This window comes from Triticum aestivum, chromosome 2B (genome assembly GCF_018294505.1).
Source record: "Triticum aestivum cultivar Chinese Spring chromosome 2B, IWGSC CS RefSeq v2.1, whole genome shotgun sequence".
NCBI classification, from domain to species: domain Eukaryota; kingdom Viridiplantae; phylum Streptophyta; class Magnoliopsida; order Poales; family Poaceae; genus Triticum; species Triticum aestivum.
Genome location: NC_057798.1, coordinates 46,297,843 through 46,322,768, shown reverse-complemented (window position 1 = coordinate 46,322,768; position 24,926 = coordinate 46,297,843). Strand labels below are relative to the sequence as shown.

Genomic DNA, 24,926 nt, shown 5'->3' with positions numbered 1-24,926 from the left:
AGATCCTCTCCCCACTCCCAGATCCAACTTTCCACCGGAGAACGAGGAGGTCGCGGCCAGGACCTTCGAGACGCGGTGGTCATCGACGCGGGGTCATGACACGGGGCCGGCCATGGAGGCAGTGGTCGTTGATGCGGTGTCCAAGCTGCTGAAGGCCGGCATCGCGTTGTCCGAGATCTCCTCTGCTCCCTGGGCTGGTGAGTCACCAGATCTCCTCTGCTCTTGTTTGATTCGCTTGAGATTTCGCGGGGCGTTGTGCATATGCGTGACCCTCCCTGTTCGGTGTGTGTCTGCGGTTAGGTGATGCCCTCGAATGTGAAGACGGGCTGAGATGGCAGGCTGCTAGTTGCCTCGGCCTCGAAGATGAAGATGAAGGTGGAGGAGAGCGAGCGTGGGTGAGATTGCGGGCTGTTGGTTGCCTCGGCCTCGCACAGCATGTGCGACCGCCCCTACTCCCTTGACGAGCGCATGCTGCAGCTCCTAGGCGAGGTATGCATCTCCCTCTGTCCTTTCCCCTCGCCTTCCCCTACTGCTGCTGCTCTCCCCGGTCTCACTCCTCATCTTGTCCCTTGTGCAGGGTACACAAACTCCACTTCTTTCACCAGCCACCCTCCCCTCTGCGCCCAGCTTGTGGAACACCTCCACACCATCTTCGGAGCCGCCTGCCGGTGAGATTGGTGTTCATTGTGGCGCAATAGTGACTACACATGCCATCGAGTTAGTGATGTAGTCATGTAGGCAGCGAAGCTTAAAGTGTTATGTTTACTTCACATAAACTGAAAAGGGTATCATTTCATACTTTTGGTTTGGTTTGTTAATCTGCTTCACTTAAATTTCAGCCTCAGCTAGTAGTCGACTAAAGGAATGCTCGGTACATTTAGAGATATTATATCACTATGCTAATGTGTTTCAACAAGGGAGATTCCTGCTAATAGTATATAACTGCTTATTATACACAAACATGATATTTCATTGTTCGAGTCAATAATCTTGATTGGTACCATCTGTTTTCTGGTTATTATATTTTTCTACTGCAGATAAAAAAGATAGAACTATCTATGATTAGTTGGCACATATTTATTCTTCTATAGTTTCTTATGCACTACTGCCAACATTTGATAGGACGTACTTGGTGTTAAATTCATTGATGTTACTTTACACAAGTTACACATGCATTGGTCAGTAGTACTTCTTCCTTGGTTCATGCAGAACTGAAATATGAAGGAGGAACTAGAACTTGTCATACTGTAGTACAGTTCTGGTTTTGCTTTTCACAGAAGAGTAGGATTCGAGATGCATTGTTTTTGAGTCTGCTGTATCTAGTTATACATATCTTTGTGGTTTAGTTCTCTGGCTCGTTCAAACCGAGAGGACAGTGTTCTCAGATTGTTGCTAGAATTGCAACTGCTCATTTGTATTTAAGCTAGGATTTATGCACAAATCTTGCTATTTCTGATGCATGATATTAACTACTGAAATGCTGCCATGGCCATGCTGCTATGTTAACTTGATGATGTTAATTCATTTCTACCATGCTGCTATGTCGACAAAAGTAAATTTGCCCATGCCCATTGCCATGCCTTCCTTTTGTTAACTTAATTTCAGTTTACTTGATCGTGCAGGTGGTCGTGCTGAAGGTGTCCCTGCACTACAAAGTGTGCGCTGGCAAGGTGAAGAAGCACCTCACCAAGATGGAAGGTGAGCACCAACATCTCTTAAAGTTTGGTGACAAAAGAATGCATCTTGAATCCTGGGAAGACCAGTTACTTACTAATAATATGTCATTGGAGGATATGCTACAACAATGCAGCAATTTGAATTGATATTCACATTGAATTAATGACTTGTCTTGTTGTATGCAATTGAAACATACCCATATAAAAGAAGTCTGTTCCATGCATCATTTTTACTGTTTTACTCAACTAGTTTCGTTGTTACTTGATACATACTACCTCCGTCCCATAATAAACCATCAAATGTACTCCTGGGAGGGATAAACATCTTTTTTTGAACATGGGTTGAAGCAGATTGTACTTGCTTACTGAGAATATGAAAATGAGATATTCTGTTTGCTAATATGAAGATAGCATTGTGTTTAATCCAGTACCGATGATTGTTTTCTTTCCCATATAAACTAGTTAATGATGGTGATTTTGTACTAGCATATAAACTTGTTTTTGTTGTCACTTGATACATACTTAGTTTGTACTTCCAAGTTGTGGGTTAATGCTGGTAATTTTGTTCTACTTGTATGCATTGGTATCCCCATCATCAAGCGCATGGATGCAATGGTGGCAAGAAGATCATGGTCGTGTGCATCATCAAGCACACCATGGCGAGCATCCACCTCCTCACAGTGGCAAGAAAAGTAGGTGCCTAGTTTGTAATCGTTGTTGAAGGAGGTCCATGCTGAAGAACATAAAACTTGTAGAGCTTGTAAAGTACCATGCTATTGAACTTGTGGAGCATGTAATTGTGACTACCATACTGTTGTTACACTTGTAGAGCTTGCAAAGTGTATGTTAGAGCTTATTACGTGTTATTTGTACAGCAGCAGCTTTGTACTGACTCTGGCTGATAATATTGGAAGTATTTTGTGTGTTTTCTGTGTGCCAATTTAAATATTGTGTATTTATTTACGTTAAATTGGAAAAATAAGAATGTGACCCTGACAACAAGGACCCACTTTACTAGTGAACACATTTTATAAAAAAAGAAAACTGAAACTGTTGAGACAAAAAGCCCACGACCCAAAAATAAAAAGGCTGCAATGTTGGGCTTGGTCCATGAAGCTGACAAAAAAATCATAGGAAAAAATATATAAATGGGCGGAATTAATGGGCTCGGCCCATATAGACACCCAATTGGACCGGGCTGATTCTTGTGCCACATTAGCTTGCCATGCTGGATGCCTACATGGCCCGGGAAGGTTGCTAGTGACCAAAAATTTGGTCGTGGAAACAATGACCTTTTACATATCACAAAGGTCACTAATTTCAGTTTACGACCGCCATCTTTTGACCTTCTGTTTTTGGTCACAAAAAGGCCGCAAATGAGAAACTATGACCTTTCAGCGATCAATAGTGAGGGTCACAAGTTGACATATTTCTTGTAGTGAAAATTTTGGGATGAGGCGTTTCTTACCGCTATTTACCTTATCAACCGTGTCAATAGTAGGGTCATCAATAATCAAACTCCTCTTGAACGCCTTTTCGGAAAGAAACCTGACTATACCTTTCTTCGCATTTTTGAATGTGCCGTTTGGCCTAATTTACGTCCCTACAACAAACACAAACTTCAATTTTGGTCAAAACAATGTGTTTTCTTGGGGTACAGCAGTCTCCACAAAGGATACAAGTGCGTAGATATTGTCTCTGGTCGTGTCCATATTTCTCGGGATGTGGTTTTTGATGAACATGTTTTACCTTTTGCCAAACTTCATCCAAACGCCGGTGCACAACTACGCAAAGAGCTCACTCTATTGCCGTTTCATCTCCTGGCATCACCTCGTTTTGATCAAGGGGTAGTAGTAGAAGACGCTGGCCGCATGTCCATATCTAATAATAATACCTTTGATCAAAACCCTAATGCAAATGTGTAGGAAAATGGAGAAGAATTTGGCGAAAATTCGCATTATTTTATGTACACAGAAACGACAGGAGAAGCTGGAGAGGATCCAGACATAAATCTTGAGGAAAATCACTCGGGATCCATTGCACCAGACGCGTCAGGTGCTGCTGGAGAATCCCTGGCGGGATCTGCGCCGCCCTTGACTCGGCAGTAGACTGTGTTGCGTCATGAGGCGGGCCAGCGGTCCATCGCATCGGTCGGCCGCAACCCTCAGCGGGGCCAGACGGTCGGCTGCCTCGCGTGGTCGAGCGCGGTCCACATCGCATGGGTGGGAATGCATGCTCATGCGCGCCCGACAACCCGCTGCATGACAGTCCAGGCACGCCAAGTGGTAGTTCCGGAGAAGAGGTTCCGACTGCACCCGTGGATTCGCTTGTCCCTAATCAGGATCCACTATAGGAGTCGCCTGGTGGATCTTCTACGGCCGATTCTGGTGTAGCTGTGTCGTCCTCTTCAAATCGCCTTCAACAACACATTGAACGACCAGCTCCACCACCTCCTGCGGGCTCCAACACCTGGTCACAAAGTGGTATTGTTAAACCTAAAATATATAAAGATGGTTGTGTACGTTGGGGCTCCTTTTGTGCAACAGGTGAACCGCAAAACTTTGGAGAGGCGCTAGGTGAACCTCGTTGTCAGGAGGCCATGGATGAGGAGTATGCTACTTTAATGAAGAATAAAACTAGGCGTCTGGTTCCACCAGTCAAAGGAAAAAACATAATTGACTGCAAGTGGGTCTACAAGGTAAAGAGAAAATCTGATGGCACCATTGATAGGTACAAGGCACGCCGAAAGGATTTAAACAGAGGTATGAGATTGACTATGAGGACACGTTCAGTCCGGTAGTAAAAGCTACTACTATTAGATTAATTCTCTCAATTGCAGTATCTAGATATTGGTGCATAAGACAGCCAAATGTGAAGAACGCATTCTTGCATGGTATTCTGAAAGAGGAAGTGTTCATGAGGCAACCTCCTAGGTATGAAAATTCAAATGCACCACATCATATTTACAAGCTTGATAAGGAATTGTATGGACTAAAACAAGCACCTAGAGCTTGGTACTCTCACCTCTCCTCTAAGTTACAATCTCTTGGATTTACTCCCTCAAACGGAGATACCTCATTATTCTTTTACCATCGATGTGGATAACCATTTTTATGCTTATTTATGTTGATGATATAGTTGATACTAGCTCATCATCTAAAGTAGTTGAAGCTCTTCTTATGGATTTGAAGGAGTTTGCACTAAAGTAGTTGATACTATTGATCTTCATTTCTTCCTTGGGATTGAGGTAAAAAATGTAAAGAGTGGAGTTGTGTTGTCACAGGGAAAATATGTGCAAGAAATACTTTAGAGAATGGGCATGAAAGGATGTAAGCCATCATCTACACCTTTGTCTACCTATGAGAAAATGTCTCTTCATGATGGAGAGATCCTTGGAGCAAAGGACTCCACCAGGTATAGTAGTATTGTAGGAGCATTATAGTACTTGACATTAACTAGATATCTCATATTCAGTAAATAAAGTATGTCAGTTCTTACATGCTCCTGCTAGTGTACATTGGACTGCAGTAATGAGGATACTTAGATATCTTCAAGGGGCACAGAGTCATGGAGTAAAAATTGGAAAGTCAGATTCGATGCTTGTAAGTGATTTTTCATATGCAGATTGGGCAGGTTGTCCTGATGATAGAAGATCAATAGGAGGTTTTGCAGTGTTTCTTGGCAGTAATTTAATTTCTTGGAGTGCTCGCAAGCAGCCAACAGTATCTAGGTCAAGTACAGAAGCTGAGTATAAGGACCTAGCTAATGCTACTGCTGAGATTATTTGGGTTCAGAACTTGCTGACAGAGTTGGGTGTCTATCATCCAAGAGCAGCATCGCTTTGGTGTGACAATCTTGGTGCAACTTATTTGTCTGCTATCCTATTTTTCATGCTAGGACAAAGCATATTGAGATTGACTACCACTTTGTTCGGGAAAGAGTGGCTGACAAACTACTGAATATCAGATTCATACCTACAGGTGATCAGGTGGCAGATCGGTCTACTAAGCCTCTCACCTTGCGACAATTAGAAGCTTTTAGGCACAATATCAACTTAGAAAGTTGTGATTGAGGGGGAGTGTTAAAAATTGTAACGTGTGCGTGCGTGAGTCTGTTGTAATGTGGTTAGGCTAAGAGATATGATCCCATATTCTGTTAGGTTACTCGGAGATCAATCCTAGCCTAACCAACTCCTATAATCTTCTAGCCTTCGAGCCCTATATCAACACGCACGCGTCCCCGAACATAGCATATGCTTAAGCCTAGTTTTCATATTAATTAGTTGACTGGCCAAAGGAGGATTAGTTTTCCTTGTGTGTTCCTGTCCCTCCTCCCTCCCCCTTTCACATTCCCTACAGCATGGGCGAGCGCACATCTGCGGCGGGTGAGGCCATGTTCTAGGATGGTGCACGTGAACTAGGAGCTTTAGGGCTGCTGCCAACACCAAAAGGTTGTATTCATCAGAGAACGAATAGGAAGACTATTCGTTTTCTTAAAAAAATAGAGACAAAAGATTTATGCCATCCATTAATTAAGAAGACATACAGAGATTAGCGAACAAGTGGCATATTACAAACGGGTCTTTATACTCTCTCAAAACCATTATACTCAAATGCTTAGTACCCGCAGTGAGCCAAAGCTTTGCCTCCTTCTTTATCTGTTGCAAGAGGATCATGGGCAATGCAGATTTATTGTGGAAGATCCTAGTATTCCTCTCATTCCAAATTGTCCAAGAGACTAGCATGGTTAAAGAGGCCATCGCTTTCTATTAGGCTTCATCTCTTTGGACATGCCGTTCCACCAATTTTTACTGGATAGCTCCATAACTCGTCTTGACGTGTCAATGCAATGAATGTCCAACTACTACTTGACCATCCACCATAGCCTGAAAGTTAACCGGTATTTGTAGAAGAGGTGTGGCGCCGATTCGATTCCTTGCTTGCAAAGAGGGCAAAGGCCGCAATTTGGCCAATCCCGTATGGCCAACCAGTATGGAGTCAACACTCTGTTTTGAATGGCCAACCAAGGGAAACACTTAATCTTCACGGGGCGCGAGAGACGGGGAGGGGCAAACTTTCCCTACGGTCATGTCCATCTTCATGCGAGTTTAATCACAGAATTGTGCATGGTACGTTGAGGAAGTGGATTACTCCCCATTGCTGGTATGCTTTCAAAATATGACATCCTCAATGTTGTCGTTCAGGTGGATGTCCTTAAGTTGCGCCAAAAGCACCAACATTGAAGCAAATGCTCCATGTGGGGGTTGGCGTGCAATACACGTTGGAAGTCAACTTCGTCTCTGATCTATGAGTGGCGGGCCTTCTCATCTTTCAGTCTTGATTTCTTCTCCGACGAGGGGTGGCATAGCGGCTGGTGTTGCTTAAAGACGACAAGATTGTTTTCAACAAGCATGGTGTCGTGTGTAGGATTTTTTTGAAACTAGAATTTTTATTCAGTTTACATGGCACGAGTACGTGGGACCATGTTCCATGACATACGGGGCGTGAAACATCTCCATGGGAGCCGTGTGGGTGGGGCTAGGTATGACTATGCGGCCATTGGCTGCTGGTTGATCTCGGTCGGTCGCTCTATTCCCCTTTCTCATTCACCTCTACTACCGCTCAAGAGTCTCATTTCCTATCCCTTGTCCACCACCACCTCCAAGGGTGAGGTGATGTCTACTACGCAACTTTATTATTTTAGACACATGTTGGGCCTCCAAGCGCAGAGTTGTGTAGGACAGTAGCAATTTTCCCTCAAGTGGATGACCTAAGGTTTATCAATCCGTGGGAGGCGTAGGATGAAGATAGTCTTTGTCAAGCAACCCTGCAATCAAATACAAGAAATCTCTTGTGTCCCCAACACACCCAATACAATGGCAAATTGTATAGGTGCACTAGTTCGGCGAAGAGATGGTGATAAAAGTGTAGTATGGATAGTAGATATTAGTTTTTGTAGTGCAAACAATAAAAGAATAGTAAGGTAGTAAATAGTAAAAAGGAGCACAAATGGTATTGCAATGATGGAAAATGAGGCCTAGGGTGCATACTTTCACTAGTGCAATCTCTCAACAATCCTAACATAGTTGGATCATATGATTATCCCTCAAAGTGCAATAAAGAATCACTCCTGAGTTCCTATTAGCGAAGAACAAAAGATAGAAATTGTTTGTAGGGTACAAAACCACCTCAAAGCTATTATTTCTGATCAATCTATCCTAGAGTTCGTACTAAAATAACAGCAAGCTATTCTTTCTGATCGATCTAATCAAGAGTTTGTACTAAAATAACACCATATGATGCATATCAACCAACTCTAATGTCACCTAGATACCCCAATGTCACTGCGAGTACGCATGAGTTAAAAACGTGCATATCAAACATTTTTAGATTCATAATACTCAATCCACATAAAGAACTACAAGGAGACCCCAAAGTTTCTATCGGAGAAAAGATAATAAAAACGTCCATAAACCCCTATGCATAGATTACCCCAATGTCACATCGGGAAGCCGCAAGTTGAGTGCCATAACATATATCAAGTGAATCAAAATAATACCGCATTGTCACCACGAATATTCATATGCAAGATATATATCATGTGTTCTCAGATCTAAACATTCAATCCGACAAGACAAAACTTCAAAGGGTAAAGACTCAATTCATCAAAACAAGAGTAGAGAGGGGAGAAACATCATATGATCCATGTATTTTAACAAAGCCCATGATACTTCAAGATCGTGACATCTCAAGATCGCGCGCGAGAGAGATTAAACACATAGCTACTGGTACAAACCCTCAGCCCCAAGGGTGGACAAATCCCTCCTCATCGTGGTGGTCGCCGGGATGATGAAGATGGCCACCGGTGATGATTTCCCCCTCCGGCAGGGTGCCCGAATAGGGTCCTGATTGGTTTTCGGTGGCTACAGAGGCTTGCGGTGCTGGATCTTCTGATCTAGGGTCTCCCCGAGGGTTTTCAGAATATTTGGGAATTTATAGGGCAAACAAGGGGTACGGGAGGCCACTAAGGTGGGCACAACCCACCAGGGCGCGCGTGGGCCCAGGCGCGCCCTATTGGGTTGTGCCCCCCTCGAGGCATCCCAAGGTGCTGCTCTGGCCCAATGGTTCTCTTCTGGTCCATAAAAAATCCACAAAAAGTTTCGCAGTGTTTGGAGAACTTTCATTTCTGCACAAAAAACAACACCACGGTAGTTCTGCTGAAAACATCGTCAGTGCGGGTTAGTTCCATGCCAATCATACCAAGACCATATAAAATTATTGTAAACATGGCATGAATACTTTATAAATTATAGATACGTTGGAGATGTATCATGAGGGTATGTATCGAAGCGTGGGTTGGAGGTGTCACTACTGGAATCAGCTTCTTTGCCAAGGCACAGATCCCGGATAGCAAAGTCCTTTGCCGTCAGACAGCGGACGGCAAACAGTCCGGCTGAACACGTGCCAGCAAAGGCCTTCTTTGCCCTCCGCTTCGCAGAAATGGACGGCAAAGGATTGTGCTGTCCGCCATCTGAGGCCAGTAGACGGCAACGACGACGGATGTCAGTGGTGTGGGATGAGAGTCGTTAGGGGGTTACGACGCTCTTTGCCGTCCACTGACAGATGGCAAAGAGCTTAGCTAGGGCAGCACTAGGAAGTTGCCACGTGGCCAGCTATGCCATCTGCCAGCAGACGACATAGATCGCCCTGTTGGCCAGGCCTATTTGGTCACTTTGCCGTCAGCTTGCAGACGGAAAATGAGCAAATAGGCAGCCAGTATTCCCAGTTTGAACAGGTGACTGCCATGTGTCCTCTTTGCCGTCTGCTAGTAGACGGCAAAGCTCTTTGCCGCCGGCTAGCGGAAGGCAAAGAGGCTATACATCCCCTGTTTTTATTTTAATCCAATTAATTAGACATGGTTTCAAACACAGATATACATGCATACATATCCAACATATCCAATAGCATGTCCAACAACATATTTAATCAAATCCAACAACATAGTTCAACAAAGTCCAACATATCCATATATACATACACTACAAAAAAAGAAACATCCATGACATTTTGGGCTGAATGTTTTTTTTGTCATACATATGACACTTTTATGACGATAATTGTGACAAAACCCGGTATCATCATAGATGTGGTGGCCTCCTACTTCTATGACAAAAAATCATGACAGAAAATGGGCTTTTTGTCCTGGGCGGGCTGGAGACGCAGCTGCATGACATTCTTTGGGTCGTCTATGACGGAAAAAACCGTGGTAGAAGCGAGGGGGAGGAAAATTTCTCGGAGTTGCCGGTTACGGTGGGAGGACGGGGGCCGAGCGATGCGCATTTCTCTCGTACACGTGCGAGGCGTTGGCTCTAACTGAACCCGAGCGAGGCGTTGGGATCTAACTGAACCCGAGCAATTGCTCTGCAGGCTACGCGTTACTGAACTCGAGCGATTGATCGATGGCTGTTAACTAAACCCGATCGAGCGATTCCTTTGCTACTGCTGCTAACTGAAGCTGATCGATTGGATGAACAGTGAGCATTGTAGGGGGGGGAGGGGTGGATGAACAGTGAGCGGTGGTGTTGCCTCTGGATGAACAGGATCCTGTGGTGTGGAGGGCTGGATGAACAGTAGATGGTGGAGGGGTGCCCGTGGAGGGGTGGTTGAACATGACCCCGTGGTGTGGAGGGCTGGATGAACAGTAGACGGTGGAGGGGTGGTTGAACAGTAGCCGGTGGAGTAGCACGTGGTGGAGGCTGGATGAACAGGAGCCCGTGGAGGCTAGAGGAGGTCGACGGTAGCCCGTGGAGGCTGGAGGAGGTCGACGGTGGAGATGAACAATATCCCGTGGAGTCCCGTTTTTCGGTACGCCACACCCCTCCCGATGAACAGGACCCCTGTTTCGACCGTAGCGCTCCAACACAAGTCCGTTTCGTCCGTTTTGTGGTATGCCACACCCCTCCCGATCAACAGGAATCCCGTTTTGACCGTAGCGCTCCAACACAAGTCTGTTTCATCCGTTTTGCGGTACGCCACACCCCTCCCGATCAACAGGACCCCGATTTTGACCGTAGGAGGTCCGTTTCCTCTGTTTTGCAGTATGCCACACCCTTCCCGATCAACAGGACCCCGTTCCGAACATAGGAGGTCTGTTTCCTCCGTTGTGCGGTACGCCAGTCCTCATTTCCATCACCTGTTCCGTCCAAGCCCTCCCGATGAACATGACGATGCATTCCGTTCCGACCCAGCCGGTTGGCTCCCACGCGTTCCGTTGCCTCCCGATCAATAGGATACATTTCGTTGCCTCCCCACAAACACGACGCATTCCGTTGCCTCCCCATGAACACGATGCATTCCGTTGCCTCCCATGAACATGACAACGACACTGTTTCTCCATTCCGACCCAGCCATGTACATGAGCCCTGGCCGTACGTATGCGCGAGTAGGCGTTCGAGACCCCGCCGGTATGTACACATACGTGGCCGTATTTTCTTTCTTGCACCCTGGCCGCTGTACGTATGTGTACATGCTACGTGCGCGCCTCTACTATGACACGTGCGCTCCTCTACTACGACACATGCGCGCCTCGACTACGACACGTGCGCGCCTCTACATCGACCAGTATGTACGTAAACATTCGCGACTAGGATGACAACGCTACGTACGCTTCGACCAGGTGGGTCCCGACTGTCAGACACTTCCTTGCCTACGAAGATGTAGCTGGTGGGTCCCAGCAGTCAGGGGGCGAATCATTTTGGTTTTATTTTTTGCCCGGACGCACTTCCTTGCGTGCGAAGGTGTAGCGCTGGGTCCCAGCAGTCAAGGGGGCGAATCATTTTTTTGCCCAGACGCACTTCCTTGTGTGCGAAGGTGTAGGTGGTGGGTCCCAGCAGTCGGGGGGCAAATCGTTTTTTTTTCGGACGCACTTCCTTGCATACAAAGATGTAGCTGGTGGGCCCCAGCAGTCAGGGGGCGAATTGTTTTTTTCGGACGCACTTCCTTGCGTGCGAAGATGTAGCTCGTGGGTCCCAGCAGTCAGGGGGCGAATCATTTTTTTCGCGAAATACGGTGGCCCGTCCGGTGGGTCCCTGCTGTCAGGTGGAGGTATAATTATTTTGCGCGTAATAAGGAGGCACTTCGTTGCGGCTGCCGTGGACCCAACTGTCAGCCTCTCCACGTACAGTCCACGTCCGATGGAAGTCGTTCCTTGACCATGTTGACCACGCTGCCCCGAGAGCACCACGGCGGTGGACGACGGTGAGTCCTAGAAAGGGGACGACGCAGTGCCGGGGAAGACGCGGCAGTGGATGCACACGCGGAGAGGAGTACGAGGGTTCACTGGTTCGGCTGCACTGCCGTCACCGCAGAATAATAGGGGGTGTGGGTGAGTGGAGGGATGGCCTGGCCAGCGGTGGGAGTAGTAGGGGGTGGTGAGTCCTCCACGGCAACACAGCCGGCCACGGGAGGCAGGAGCAGGCGGCACGACCGGCGCTGCTTTGGGCGGCTGGAGCAAGAAGACCAGAGGTTGAAGAAGCATGACGGCCGTTGGATTGACATCGTATGGTCACTACAGGTAGAGTCGTTTATATTGACTAAGTTGACAAAGCCCTTGGTACGTCAAATTAGTAGGACCATAGGTCAGCTTCCGAAATGGTGCGCCCCAGATGTCAGGGGGAGGAATCATTTTTTGGGCGGGTGAAGGTAGAATATCCGAGATTGAAGAAGAAGCACGGCATCCGTTGGATGGACATCCAACGGCCACTGCTGCTAGAACCGTGTGTTAACTATAAGTTGACAAAGCCTTGCATACGCATCAACTCTATTTTTTAAGGGGACGCGTCAACTTAGTAAGGCCAGAAGTGTGTGGCATAGAACTTATAGCCCATTTGAGATTTGTAAGAATGTGTAGCCCATTTTTGAATTCCAATGGAATTTACTACAACCCATTTACAGTTTGTTAAAAGTACAGCCCATTTCAACCAACTGTTCAAAACAGAATTCAATAAAATTTCCCACATTTTGATGGGATCCGAATATTTTTATCCCGAAATTTCTAGTCAGATTAAATACAATTTCAATATAAATTTATATTACATAAAAATCCAACGAAACATTGCGCTGGCAACAATTAATGAAATTAAAAATTTCAATATCCAAAAATAATATTTTATAAAGTAATCACCGTTTGGTGCATTTTTTTATAGTTACTACCCAATTTTTGTAATTACATCCCATTTATTATTTCTTAAAGCCCATTTTCTTGTTAAGCCTAATGCATCCCTCCTAGGAAAGATTTGCAGCCCAGCGGGGCGGAGAATAACAACTTGACCTTGCCTGGGTATTCCTAAAAAAAGTATAGCTGGGCTAGCCATTTTCAGCTTGAAAAAAATTAATATCTGGGCTGGATATCTGGCCCGGGCTAGACGGGCCACATCCCGCCCAGTTAATACCTGCAGCGATGTTTTCTTTGTTGTTCAGAGGAGAAAAATTAATATCTGGGCTAAACATCGAAAAACTCTGCAGTGCTCACACCTCAAAAACACAAATACTGCTCGAGCTGCTTGGTCCCAGCTGTCGGCCGCTTCTTGTGCAATTCTCTCGTTTATTGATTACTCCCTCCTTTCCAGTTTATAATGCTCAATTCAAAAATCTCACCAATCAAAGTAGATGGCGAGTGGTGGAATACTTTTTATAGTTTTGCAAAAGCACCTAATTAATGCTCTTGTTATCCTTAAAAAATTATGTTTATCAATGCATTAATTGCAATGCATGCATGCATAAAGTACATGTATTGGTCAATTTTCTCTTAATACTTGCATGCAATGATTTAATGCATGTTGGAATCTGAACATGTGATGGAAAACAACCAAATTGAGCCTTATAAAATGGAAAAACTAAAATTTTGAGATAAACCCAAAGGAGGGAGTACATAGGTTGACAATGGTGTGGGACCGTGATGTTAGGAAACTAGGAGGAAGCAAAATAAATTTATATATATATATATATATATAAAATAAGGAGGCACTTGCGTACGTGAGGCTATGGACCTGGTGGGTCCCCATTGTCATCCTCTCCAAGTAAAGTCATCTCCTCGCCCGCGCGCGCTTTCCGCCCGAAACAGTCAGCGCCGGCCGCCCCGCTTCCTGCTGCAGGCAATTGCTCCGCCTTCAAACGACACAAGTGCCATCCGTCCGTCCATCTGCCTCACACATTAATGATACGCGGTTGCCGAGGCGGCTACTCCGGCTCCACACGTCCGTCCCTTCGCCCGCCCACCATTGCTATATAAACTGCTGCGTCGGCCATAGCCGCAGTCATCCGCATCCGTTCCGTTTCTCCTATCTACACGACTACTGCCCACCATGGCTTCCTCGTGCTCCAGCGCTCTTCGGAACGGGCGGATGACGGACCACAAGGAGATGTCAGCCATTGCTGCCGACCGGCTGGCCGGCAGGCAGCCGGAGGACAATGACGTCCCAATGGAGAACATGGTAGTCGACGATCCGGCGCTAACCCCCTCCTCTGTGCCATCCTCGCCGGTGCATTGCACCATGACCATCGGTGAGACCCGTGCCCAATATATGGACAAGGTGAGGCAGATGCGTGAGGAGCAGTTCCGGGAGGCGCAGGCCGACGCCACCTACAACCACCGTCTCCTCCAGGAGCACCTGTAGGCATAGGAGCAGATCACCGTGGAGCAGGAGGCGCTGCTCGACTCGTACCGCTCCGCCTGCAAGGGCCGCCTCGAGCGCTGGCGGTACCGCATGCGGGTGGCGGAGGCTGCGGCCACCTACAAAGAGGCTAGCAAAGAGGGTGATGAAGCGGGCGAGGCGCTGTTTGGCGAGACCGAGGACGAGGCAGAGGACAATGCCGGCTCCGACGAGTCCCTGCTCCGCTGGCGTCGATGAGGCCCTACTCCGCCGAGGCCCCGTGGCGCCGACAACGAGGCAGAGGACACCGCCGGCTCCGCCGAGGCCCCGCCCCGCCAACAACGTGGTAGAGGACATCGCCGGCTCAGCCGAGGCCCCACCCTGCCGGCAATGTGGGGGAGGATTTCCACCGCTCCGCTGAGGCGCCGCCCGCCGGCAACGAGACAGAGGACATCACCGGCTCCGTCGAGGCCCCGCCCACTGCCAACGAGGCCGCGCCACACAGAACACGAGGAAGAGTAGAACACGGTAGGTCGCCGCCGCTCGGGTCCAAGTAAGGCCACCGCTGCTACCCTTCGGTTGAAGCCAAGCTAGGCGGGTTGACCATTGACGGCCGGTTAGCTTCTTGGCGGCGACGTGGAGTCGGAGAGCTACGCTGGAGAAGAAGGCTGCTTCTACTTAACGGGTGTAGTTGGCTGACTGACTCGTGGGCCCAACAGGCCACATGTCAGTTACGCAACTGCACCTGCAATTAAGTCACTGAAGCTTCTGTTCAGCTCAGCGGGACATAGGTGGGTAGCTTCGGTTAATTAATTATACCTCCAGCGCACCCCTTTTTAGTTGAAGAATGTTTGAAATGTAATGAAATCCGGCATGTTTATATGAAATCCGATCGTGTATGAATGAATTTATTTCAATTAGTTCGAATTCCTGTATCATTGGCATTGGATGAACATGCAAAACAATATGTACTAGCATTATTCCCAGGGTGATCACCTCGTTTGCAGCAGTTTCACATGTACTCCCTCCAGTCCTTTCTAGTCTGCATACAAGTTTTGTCTACAGTCAAAGTACCTCTACTTTGACCAATCTTATACAAAAAGTATGCACTTTCACAATGTGCAAAGTAAAAAGGAACAGAAGGAGTACAAAGAGTTTGAGCAGCTTTTTAGCGTTTCTGTACATTGCAATCAAACACACATGCCTGGCAATTCATAGAGAACATTCAAAACAATCTATGATTATGCATCTCAGTGACTCACATGTCAGAGGCAATATTTACTTCACAACTAAAGAATAAAGAAAAAATTGATCGACGCTGCTGACAGCAAAGGGTGTCCCATTCGAAAATATCAAACACATATCTTGCTAAAATCAATGAGCAAAATTTGACAAGGTTGTCCCATTCCAAAATATCAAATTCCTACGATTGTGGAATGGGCAGGGTTTGCCATCAGTTCGGACATTGACATGGCACCTCGTGCTAAATAAACCAGCCGTTCTTTTTGTGCTGTTCCACCAAATTCAACCGAATTCGCGCGTAACTTGTATGATTTCGCCCTTATATGTTGCAACGCCTTGAACTTATGGGCGCCTCCTTTCTTGTGGTGGAAATGAATGATTCGATGTATTCATGAACATTTTGTGCAATTCCCATTGAAATCAAGCTGAGCACCCCTGTTTGCACAAATACAAAAAAGTGATTAGTATAAAGCAAACTGTACTATGAATTGACAGTTTCAACAGGCACATACATGGTCCATGTAGAGCACACTTTTAGAAAAATGGAACTCACCAGAAAGAATCCTAGAACAACATTGTACTCGCGCATCACAGCAAAAAAATGGATATTTGTGAGTCCTTCTGAGCTGAAGTTAGTTTGGTCTTGTGGGGAGTAATGTAACCATCCTTCAACTGCTCCTTCGGATGAGAAGATAGACATGGCTTCTTCATCCTGGCATAATCGGAACTAGTCACTTTACGTACTCCATATTCTTCTTCAGAGGAAGACGATCTTGTTATGCAAAGACAAGAGGACTACTAAATGCTAGCATCCATGTTTGCTCGAAAAAAAGGAAAGGAAATATTTAAAACAACACAGATGAAGCACTTCTCAAGGACAATACCACTTTTTCATGACAGCATCTAAATAGTATCACGACACCAATAGAGATGACAAAGCTCAATCATATGGATGAAATCAGTGGGCGAGTACCAACTTTTGTCAGGAGGCTTATTGTGTAGAGCATACAGATGAAGCATTTCTCCAGAACCATTTGTTGCTATCTACGGTGGTGGCCATGCTTACCATATACTCCTCGATTAGTTTAATGTTTCCAATATCTTCTTGTGCAGTTCCACTAAAATATATGGTATCTTCAAAGAAGATCCCTGTTTCCACAAGTAGAGATAATTACATATTACATTAAGAGTGGCATCCAATCAGTGGAAAAACAATTGCTCATTCCAACCATAGCAATAAATTAAGATGCAAAACTATATCATTACTTGTGTCATCACAGTTCCAGTGCTTCATTACAGCACCGGGAGTTGATTTTTGTTTTTCTTTCGCTTGTTCTTCCCCTTCATCACTTGGTTCAATAACAAACAAGCTTCGGCTTCAATGTAAGATTTGGCAAGTCAATTAGGGAGCACAAGTATAGTACTAAATTTAATTTTATGATGAAAGTGGCAAAATACAGGCCAGCAGTTGTGAAATATCCTTATCTTACCTCAATGGGATATTACAGTGCACATACAGATTGGAAGTCTTGTCTCCATTTGTGCAGTTCACTAAAATCAAGCAACAATATCGTACAAGTAGCACAACATATGAAAGCACACTATAGAATCATGTGAAAGAAGGCTAGTACTGACCTCTCATGATGTGGAATTCAAACAACTCACAAGAAGAAGATCTGAACCAAATTCGCCTTAACAAATAGGAAGTAAGATCTCCTCTTGTGCAGTTCCACTAAGATCAAGCAATCAAGCAACATTGTCGGTGTGACATTTTGGTTGAACTGCACAAAACACTCTTAAAACAAAAGTGTTTTGTGCAGTGCAACAAAAGGTCACAATGGCAACGAGGTGAAGTAGATAACCCTGTTTACACAGAGGTGCAAAGGAAACAATTAGTGGTCAATAATGGTGGATGACACAAAAGCCAACAAAAAGAAGCATCTACCCTATCTAAATGGGAAAGAAAGTAAGACAGTAGCATTTCTCAACCGGTGGCATTGATTAATATTAACATAGATATTATATTAACAATAAAATTCGTTAAACATGTAATTTGCTTTTAACTGTAGCATTGCATCAATTTTCCAGCGGAATTATTAGAGATTGTTTGTTTACAAGGACATTTTGGTGTAGGGACTAAAAATAGTCCGTGTCAGTCCCATCTAAACCAAACAGGAGGGACTTTTAGGGACTAAAAGTGGGCATTTGGGACTAAAGAAAGAAGACCCCGAGGGAGTCTTTTTGGGACTTTTTCCAATAGTTGCCCCTGCCACGCATCGCACCTTGTTTCTATTAGTTCATTACTAGGGGTAACATGGTCTTTTAGCATGTCATTTAATAACCTCTAGTCCATGTTTAGTCCCTGGAACCAAGCAGGTAGGGACTAGCGAGTTTTTAACCAAACAGGGCCTTAGATTAACAACAGGTAATGAGTTGCACGGGACAGTGGACGCACCAGCACCATGTGCATCTACCGATGTACTGTGGTCATGCACAGTCTGTTGCAACAAAGAACAAACAACCAAGGAGCATATTTGTGTTGGTCCCAGTTTTGTTATCTTTAGACACCTTTCCCTATGTGAGCGCATCAAATCTAGTCCTGCTCAAACTCTACAGCCCTGTCCCTTCCTTTCCTTTTTGAACTAGTACTTTCGCCCCTTCCTTTCCTCTTTGCCGCACGTCCTAGATTTATGCGATACAACTTTCCCCACTACTTTCCCCCATTCCTTTCCTCTTTGAACCACATCCTAGATTCATGCTATACATCTTTCCCCCTTCATTTCCTCTTTGAACCACGTCCTAGACTCATGCTATATACAACTTTTCCCACTACTTTCCCCCACTCCTTTCCTCTTTGAACCACGTCCTAGATTCATGGTATACATGCAGCTAGAGCAATGCATGTGGAGTAAGTAAAATATACCTTAAGGTTCTTGGGGCGTCGTTCGGTGGGCGACGGGACTGCGACGAAGAAGAAGGGGTCGGAGGCCCTCCCGCGCCGCCGCTGGGTGGAAAGTGAACAACTGTGCCGATAGTGGATTCCCTCCCTCGCTGATGGCGACAGCGTTAAGCCTCCTTCCCTTCCCGACGGACGGATCCTGCCGGCTCTTTGAGCAGCAGTGAGGGGAGAGAGAGGCCAACGAAGTGTTGTTTAGATCTGGAGAGGGCGAGAGAGTGTGAAGAGAGCAACTACAAGCGCTGAGGCTCCAGCAGGAGAGGACGAGAGAGTGTGAAGATAGTAACTACAAGCGCTGAGGCTCCAGCGTGTATATATATACTGGATACAGAGTGTGAAGCGTGCAAACCCTAGAAAACATTTTGACCAGCAAAGAATCCTCCTGGCACAAATTATGATCAAGTGTAGTTATCGAACCCGAGACCTCAAGTTTGATGAGCGAACAGGCTAACCAGCTACACAACCCTCCCGATATGTTCAACGAGAGGAAAATAACCTTTTGTACATTCCTGCGTTCGTGTGACAAGCATGCCGTGTTTTTTTTGTGTGTGTGGGAGTCATTGGGATTTCAATCATAATCGTGTCATGTGGCTTTGGTGGTAAGACTATCCACAGTGGCGCAGAAATAATGCAGCCTTAGTCACCTTACCTCTCTCCATGTAGTACGTTGGGTCCCACCAGTCAGAGGGTGAAACAAACAAATTAATAAGAAAAATTAAAAGCACCAGCGGTGTATCTTACCTCACACATCTCGCTACTGCTCGAGAACACTGTCCAATTGATCCCTCTGTTCGCTCACGTACTATTTTAAGTGAATCCTTATTATAACATGCACACAAATTTTGGTCACTTGTATTCGACTTAAGTCAGTGTGTCACCGTATCTCGTATACTTACTACTCCCTCCATCTAGGTGTAATAAGTCACGTTAGAAGGTGCAACGGGACCAAGGTGTGTGCGTGTGCGTGTGTGTGTGTTTAACAGCATGTGTGTGTTAGAGAGTGCGACAGATCGACCTACTCCTACAGAGAGATGGTGTGTAGTGTACGATTTTAGCCACGAGAGTCGGTGCATCCTCTTGTTTCCGGGCGTGTCCGGTAGGGACATGCAGACAACTGCCACGCCCGCTCCTGACCAGCCTGGCCCACCCAAAGCCCCTCCATCGCGCGCGCGCTTCCCGCCCGAAACGGTCAGCGCCGCTCCAAAGAATCGGTGTCGCATTCATGCCCAGGAAGAGCGGACGCAACCTCTCACTGGCGCAAGAGTGATGGTTGCTTCGTCCGTCCAACTTATTGCTGGGTCTATGTGATTTGACGGCTCATTGGTCTTTATTACCGAGGTGGTAGGACTGCTGGATGTCCCATGCTTTCGGCGAAAGGAGGTACTACTACTACTAGATTACAATTTTCTCCATTCTTACAGCGGAGGAGTGCAAGAGCAGTGAAAACACGCAGGCTCGATGATTACATGGCCCACCTCACACTATCACCGTGCGACACCTAACTCTTTACATAGTACTCCCTCCGTTCCTAAATATTACTAGATGAGTCCCCGCGCGTTGCCGCGGAACAGCGGTATATCTCTCTGTGCAAAATTATCGATTTCATAGAACTAAAAAAAGAACTCTATAACCGCATGACAAATGTGGTAGCCAAACTAAATAAACGGCCATCATCATTTAGATCATCCCACGTAAGGAAAAAAGATCAACCAACTCTTACTGCATAATGGGATTATATTTTTCTTTTTGACATGTTAATGGGACTTAAAAGCTCACTTACATGCATGCTACCGGTGCATGCTTGCATGCAGACATGTTGATGTGATTTAAAACCCACTCACATGCATGTGCCACGGTATTTCTGCATGCTTGCATGTGGCTTAGTGCGGAGCCTCTCAACGTCTAGATCAGACGGCTATTATGGACTGATTTACTTCATCTAACGGCTACATCAATTTTGATGATGTGGCTCAAGGAGAGGATAGAGAATTCCTAGTAGTGGGGGCTAGCTATTACTAGTAGATAAGTCTTTGTAGAGATTCCATTAGGTGAACTACATATGGAACAAAATGAATGAATCTACACTTAAAATGCATCTATATACATCCGCATGTGGTTCATGATGAAAGCTCTACAAAGACTTATATTTAGGAACGGAGGAAGTACTAGTATAGTACTACCTCCGTCCTGGTTTATTGGTCCCCTTCGTATTTAATGTCAAACTTTGACCATAGATTTAACTAATAAAATGTCAATGCATGTCACCAAGAGTTATACGATTGAAAACTATGTTCCAATACGAATCCAAGGATATAATTTTTTATGACATGCAATAACATTTTATTAGTTATATTTATGGTAAAAATTTGACACAAAATATGAAGGGACCTATAAACCAGGACGGAGGTAGTACATACTATAATTTATCAGCGGGATAAATTTGTAAAATGCTATGAAGCTTCCAGCTTCTGTTACATGTATCTTGCGTCCAAGGTTGCCCATTGCAACATTTCAACAAATACAAAGGAGACTAACATGCATGTTGTTGCATCTCAATGATTGACAGATCATAGCAAATATGTACCCCCTCCGTTCCAAAATAAGTGTCTCAACTTTGTGCAAACTTTAGTACAAAGTTGTACTACTACTAAAGTTGACACTTATTTTGGAACAGAGGCAGCTAAAGAAAAAAAAAACCATCCATGCAGTCCCCAGCCCTTGAACCGTGAACCCTGACCAGGCTTCAATTTGCTGGCAACGTTCAAGATTCCTAATAAATGAAGTTTGCAACCTTTTGACCATCGGATCATTTTGTGCAGTTTCACCAAAATCGAGATGAGCATCCCCATGGCAAAGAAATTGAAGAAGCGTGATTAGAATAAGATTACTAGGACTAGTTGATGAGACATAAACTCATCACAAATACAGTACATAGAAGCCAGTAGAGGTATCAGGTATGTGCGGGGCAAAGAAGTAGAGAAATATCCACAAGGAGTGATGTGGGTAGCTGGAGCAGTGGTGCAAGCTGGCTGTAAAGGGAGTTGTACCTGAGGGACGTAGCTCAACCTTGAGGAGGGCGGCGGGAGGCGGCAACTTCCCACGTCGCGGCAGTGAGCAAGGGACGAAGGTAACCTCACCGGCTTTGTGTGAGAGAACGGTGGGGACCCCTGATCGGGACGTGCCGACAATGGGTTTTCGCCGTCGGCGACGGCCACCGCATCTACACTAAGAATCCACCCCTTCCCCAAGCGGACGTGATCCACCGGGATGTTAGAGATGTGGCCACAGTCATTTTGTGCGAGAGAGTGTGAAGAGAGCAACCCCAACAAGCAACCGTGTAGGCTGGCCCGTCCTGACTATAGTGCTGCGGTTTCCTTTTCTTGCCAGATGAACCTATCATATTGCGTATGTGCCAGTGAAGAAAAAAAATTTATTTATAAATGATGCGGCACCTACTACTCGTTATCCTATAACCTTGCGCTTGGCATATCCAAAATATTAACCTTGCGATTGGCTCTTCGCCTCTTCAGGAAGTCGAGCAATAATGGTAGTGCAGTATATATCGTTCTGGCTATATGAGACCGAATGAATTGCTACACGTCCACCACGTGGGCAAGGGTCGAGGGGCGAGGGAGAGTGCTACTACCTCCGTCCTGGTTTATAGGTCCCTTTTATAGTTTGTGCCAAATTTTGACTAAAGATTTAACTAACAAAATGTTAATGCATGTCAAGAAAAATTATCTCATTGGATTCGTATTTGAACATAGTTTTGAAAAATATAATGTTTGCTGACATGCGTGAACATTTTATTAGTTTAATCTATGGTCAAAATTTGGCATGAAATACAATGGGGACCAATAAACCTGGACAGAGTAGTACATGCGGAGCAAAATAAGTGAATCTACACTCTAAAATACGTCTATATAAATCAGTGTTTGGACTATGTACTAGTAGTTCATATTGAAATCTACTAAAGGACATATATATTCCAAACAATATGATATAATCTCTATAACCAAGGTAGTAGGGACAAGGAGTAAACGGAGGGAGTAGTAAATTTTTCTCCTCGTCCTGCGAGCCACCGCGCGCATTGGCGAGGGAGCGGGCGTAAGGCGGAGCAAGCTTCACCTCATCCTGCGAGCCACCACGCCCGTGGGCGGGGGAGACGGCATACTAAGCAAGCTTCTCCTCGTTCTGCGAGTTAACGGGACACATCAAAAGTACTCCAATGTATAGAGCCTTGCCTCTAAGGTAGGCCCCACATGGTTTGCCTCTTTTTTTAATTTAACATAACGCGTCAAGTCGCAATTTGTTTGTTCACCCGTGGTAGATGATCCTCCCTCCACCAAGTGGACAACCAGTACACGTACCAAATTACCACGTGGGCTGCCTTTTTCGTACAGAAATGAGCTCCATTGTGTACCCGCGCGGGTGTGGTTGGGAAAGAGACGGGAGTACGTGCACCATGCATGCACCTCTTCTCTTCGTGCACGTCCCCCACCTACGTGGGTGTGTGTGAGAGATACAAACCGCCTTCGTGAGTGTTTTTTGTTTTGGGGTGGGGGTTGATTTCGTGAATTATTTGTGGGAATATGTGTCGATGACATCTCAAACAAAACTTTGCATGCAATGTGTGTGAAATGGAGGCCTATCCATATCATACATAGAGGGCCGGGCAATCCACGAGAAGAGAGGGAGGGGTCATAGCTATCGATAGAGTAGAAGAGAGGATCAAGTGGGTGGGTGCGAGATCGATGAAGAGAGCCATCGAAATTCTGTGTGTGTGTGCAAGTCAAAGATATAGGGCGACTGGCCTACCGGAACGTTAGAGGGAACATGTCAAGTTTGTGTGTGCCAGGGAGACATGACTAGAGCGCTCGATGTATTGGTGTGTGTGGGGGGGAGGGGGGTGGGGGGAGGGGTAGGCAGAGGCCTAACTATAGAGGTAGAACGACTCGTATATGTGTTGAGAAGGAGAGACCCAACTATGTCTTGAGGGAGATCGGTCGACATCCATACATAACTGAAAGACGGGAAATATGATGAGAGAGAGAGATGAGAGAGAGAGAGGGAGGGAGAGGGAGGGAGAGGGGTAGAGTGCTGGATGGGTGATGGAGTTGCTTCTCGAAGATGTTGGGAGAGGCCTACTATACAAACTGAGGGTGGAACTGCAATGTTATCAATAAGAGTGGGGATGTGTTTGTGTGTGTGCCTGTGTGTGATAGATCTATCGGGACGCATCCATGGATGATGAAGGGGAACCATGTGTTTGGTAAGCAAACCTAACTAGATTGGTAGATCAATTATTGTTTGTCGAAGGAAGGGAGAGGAAGGGAGAGACACAACCAATGAGGTAGATCGATCGACGTGTGGGTAAAAATGAGTTAGAAGGACCCAGCTAGCTATATGTATAGCAAGAGATCGGTCAGTGTACGTCCATTTGTTAGAGGCAAATAAGGCCCAACGAGATGGATAGACAGAGAGAATGGAGCTAGGAGGTGGTGCGAGAGGCCCACCTACTAGCTAGATAGGGGGAGGAGTGTGCGGTTGTGAGATCGATGAAAAGAGGGGTGAGAGTTTACACGTGTGTCTGACCGTATGAGAGACACGAGGCAATGACACATAAAGGAGGAGAATGAAGGTGTGTGTGTATGTTGTAGGCAGGCATCGCTGGAGAGGTTTATCGATCGGTGTGTGTTGGAAAGGCGTTGTGGAGACTCTGGGAGAACGACCTAAAGAAAAAAATGAATGTGCCCGGTGGATAGAATGCCGAGGGAGGGGGAGGGCGAGGAGGGCGTGTGTATGCATGAGAGAAAGTTAGTGGTAGCTACAAAGGTTAGAGGATTGTGTGGGTGTAAGAGACTAACAAAGATCATAATTTGATATGAAAGTGGATTCATATATTTGAATAGGAGATCATAGTGTTTTAAACATTGCATGCATGAATATAGCGGTGATACACGTGCTGTGCACATGTTATACCATAATGTGATAATGCATGGCGTTTGCAACTCACACTAAATGTCGAACAATCTAAACCATACTATACATCAAACAATCTCACATTTTATTTGAATTTGTGATAATGTGTGGTGTTTGCAGCTTACAACTAAATATCAAGCAATCTAAACAATACTATATATCGAACATTCTCACATTTTATTTGAATTTGTGGTAATGTGTGGTATTTGCAACTCACATCTAAGTACTTGTAGGAGTAGGGGGCGGGGCACCATACATAATGTGATAAACACATCATACATATGAGGCATGGTTTAGATTATGAAGATCTAGCTAGAGCTAGAAATGTAATGTGATTTGAAATCAAAATAAAGTGGATTCAAAAAATCTAGTTCGAGTTCATATAGTACACATAGTTCATATGTAACTCGAGACTAATCAT

General features: G+C 45.6%; 1 protein-coding gene across 1 annotated transcript; it reads left to right on the top strand.

Moving 5' to 3' along the window:
* Positions 1-112: 112 nt before the first annotated feature.
* On the top strand, positions 113-2,380 carry LOC123038913 (uncharacterized). Its single transcript, XM_044462297.1, has 5 exons — positions 113-197; positions 301-433; positions 578-668; positions 1,623-1,698; positions 2,277-2,380. The coding sequence occupies exons 1-5, from the start codon at positions 113-115 to the stop codon at positions 2,378-2,380; spliced, it is 489 nt and encodes a 162-aa protein (XP_044318232.1).
* The last annotated feature ends 22,546 nt before the right edge of the window (positions 2,381-24,926 follow it).

Excerpts from the sequence above, each read along its gene's own strand:
- LOC123038913 (XM_044462297.1), top strand. The coding sequence starts at position 113 with ATGGAGGCAGTGGTCGTTGATGCGGTGTCCAAGCTGCTGAAGGCCGGC. Across the intron at positions 669-1,622 it reads ATCTTCGGAGCCGCCTGCCG|GTGGTCGTGCTGAAGGTGTC; the intron begins GTGAGATTGGTG and ends TTGATCGTGCAG. Across the intron at positions 1,699-2,276 it reads GCACCTCACCAAGATGGAAG|CGCATGGATGCAATGGTGGC; the intron begins GTGAGCACCAAC and ends CCCATCATCAAG.